General features: G+C 47.3%; 1 protein-coding gene across 1 annotated transcript; it reads right to left on the bottom strand.

The window, feature by feature from the left end:
• Positions 1-1202: 1202 nt before the first annotated feature.
• On the bottom strand, positions 1203-2116 carry GTSF1L (gametocyte specific factor 1 like). The gene has a single exon (XM_017663240.3). The coding sequence runs from the start codon at positions 1713-1715 to the stop codon at positions 1203-1205; it is 513 nt and encodes a 170-aa protein (XP_017518729.3). The 5' UTR covers positions 1716-2116.
• Positions 2117-2369: the final 253 nt, after the last annotated feature.

The following is a 2369-nucleotide window of genomic DNA, read 5'->3' as shown; positions in this document are numbered from 1 at the left end:
TGCCATGCCAGAGCCCCCTCTGCCCGGCATACGGGTTTCCTGCCAGGCTCCTCCTTTGCAGGAATCCTCAGCATGAACTTGGTAACTTGCCTGCTGTCCAGGGCTGGCAGGACTGCCTTTCCTCAGGCCATTTGCTGGCTCTCCTTTGTGATTCAGTCACTGGCACCCAGTCTGGTACCAGCTTGCTGTGGCCACTGTCACTCCCGTCAAGTCCCTCGAGGAGTGTGGCTTGCAGAAGATGCTCTCCAGAGACAAGCCCAGTAGAGGCAAGGAATGAGGACTAAGGCGGAGAGGGAGCAGCTGGCTGAGATCCAGCTCAGGAATTTAGAGCAGACATTCCTCTCTTGGCTGGTTTGCCCCTAGGTCTCCAGGAAGGTTTTTCTTAAGTTGGCAAACTGATCCACCAGCCAGATCTAGCCTGTCACCAGGTTCCGTAAATAGTTTTACTGGAACCTGTGTTCATTTGCCCACATATTGTCTGTGGCTGCTTTCATGCTACCAAGACAGCTGAATAGTTGCATGAGAGACCATAAAGCTTACAAAGCCCAAGATATTTACTCTCTGGCCCTTTGAAGACAAATTTTGCTGGTCTCTGAGTTAAACAATATGTCATGACCTTTGCATATGAGTACTGAAAGAGCTTTTCCAGTCTGGTTTATGGCAGCATACTATTTTGTTGTCTGACAGCACCAAAATTCATGTAATCAAACCCTTCTAAAGGCCATTTAGTTTCTGACCCTTTCCTGCTAGCAAGGACGCTAGAGTGAATAACCTTGTACTTAATTCATTTTTCACATGTGTAAGCATTTACAGGAGGAATTTCTAGAAGTGGAATCACTATTGAAGCATAACGTTTTTTATAGCTCTTATCAGTATTTATAGCTATTTTCAAGTAGCCCTCCATGGCACTTTATGAACTTACATCTCATCAATGTTATGAAAGTGTCTGTTTTGCTCCACCTTTGCCGGTAGAACATTGTTAAGCCGTTGGGTCTTGACTAATCTGCTAGGTGAAAAAAAAAAGGTACTCCAGGATAGTTTAGTTTGCACACCCTTTATTCTGGTGAATTGCCTCTCCTTTCCTGTTTTTAAGAGGCGAGGTCTTTCTGTTGCTGGCAATTTACTCTCCTGGTCTGAGGAGTGGCCAGGGGTGGGGCATGATGCTCTCTCTCTGACTCTCTTGTGTCGCTTTCACAAACAAGTTATTGGGAAACAGAAGTCTTAAGGACAAACATGGGGTGGCAAATAGTGCCATCGACATTCCAGACCTCGGGGCTGGGGAGCCAGGATGACGCTGCAGAGGTGCTTCTGTTCTGCCCTGAGCTTGGAAGGCTGACTGTCCCAGGGCTCGAGCTGTCCACCGCACCTCTGTTGGCACAGGCAGCTTCGTGCTCCTCCAGCTTTTTGATGGGGACCACGAGGTGGGCGTTGTATTTGCAGCTGGCTATCGGTTTGGCTCTCTTGGGGTTCTTTCTCTTGCACAATGCCAGGTGGTACTGAAATCTGCTGAGTGGGATTCGGTGGTGAGGGTTGTAAGGGCAAATTTTTAAGGCTTCTGGCTCCATGCGAAATTGTTCTTCAAGGAGAGTAGTTCGCTGCCCAGAGTCAAAAGGAAATCCCCTCGTGGAAAAGCCCTTTGGTAAGGAGGATGGAGCTGGCCTCAGCCCAGCGTTGACCCTCAGAACTGTGTAGGCAAAGGTCTTAACAGCCCGCATTCCATGTGCCGTGAGACCACGAGTGGAGGGTTGGGAGAAGGACAAGGGGCTGTCAGGAGCAGCTGCTCAGGTCACAGAGCTAACAAATGGCACATGAGACAGAACTATGTAAGATGGACACTGGAGCCAAAAAACCACGGTAGCCCCACAGGAAGGTGCAGAAGGTATGTGCCAGCCCCCCTTGACTCTGAGAGGTGTGTGATGTGAGGGGCAGTCATGGGGTGTCCCAGTGGGCAGCAAGTCATCAACAGAAGGCTACTTGCTGTCCACTGCTTTCAGGGGCTGGATGCCTTTGGGGAAAGCTGCCTTAAAGAATTGGCCCTGGCCTGTCTTTCAACTCATATGCTTAATATAATTCTTGATGTATTTGGGTTTAAATCTACCATCTTATTTCGTGCTTCCTGAACTATTCTTTGGTTTATCTTTTCTCCTTTCTTCCCTCATTTTAAATAGAGAGTTTAAAGAAAAATCTTTCCATTTCCCCCACTACTTTGGAAGTTACCTGTTCTCTAATCCTAATTGTTTGGTGGTTACTGTGCAAATGAAAACATTATAGATAACTTTCATTCAAGGTTTGAAGTTAATAAAAGTATCACCCTCTTCCTGGATATCACATGGCTTTTTCTTCGTTCACTCCCTTCCTGACTTCTTACA

The sequence above is a fragment of the Manis javanica genome, chromosome 5 (genome assembly GCF_040802235.1).
Source record: "Manis javanica isolate MJ-LG chromosome 5, MJ_LKY, whole genome shotgun sequence".
In the NCBI taxonomy this organism is placed as follows: domain Eukaryota; kingdom Metazoa; phylum Chordata; class Mammalia; order Pholidota; family Manidae; genus Manis; species Manis javanica.
The sequence above is the reverse complement of the archived record's forward strand: the minus strand, read 5'-3'. Positions and strand labels throughout refer to the sequence as shown.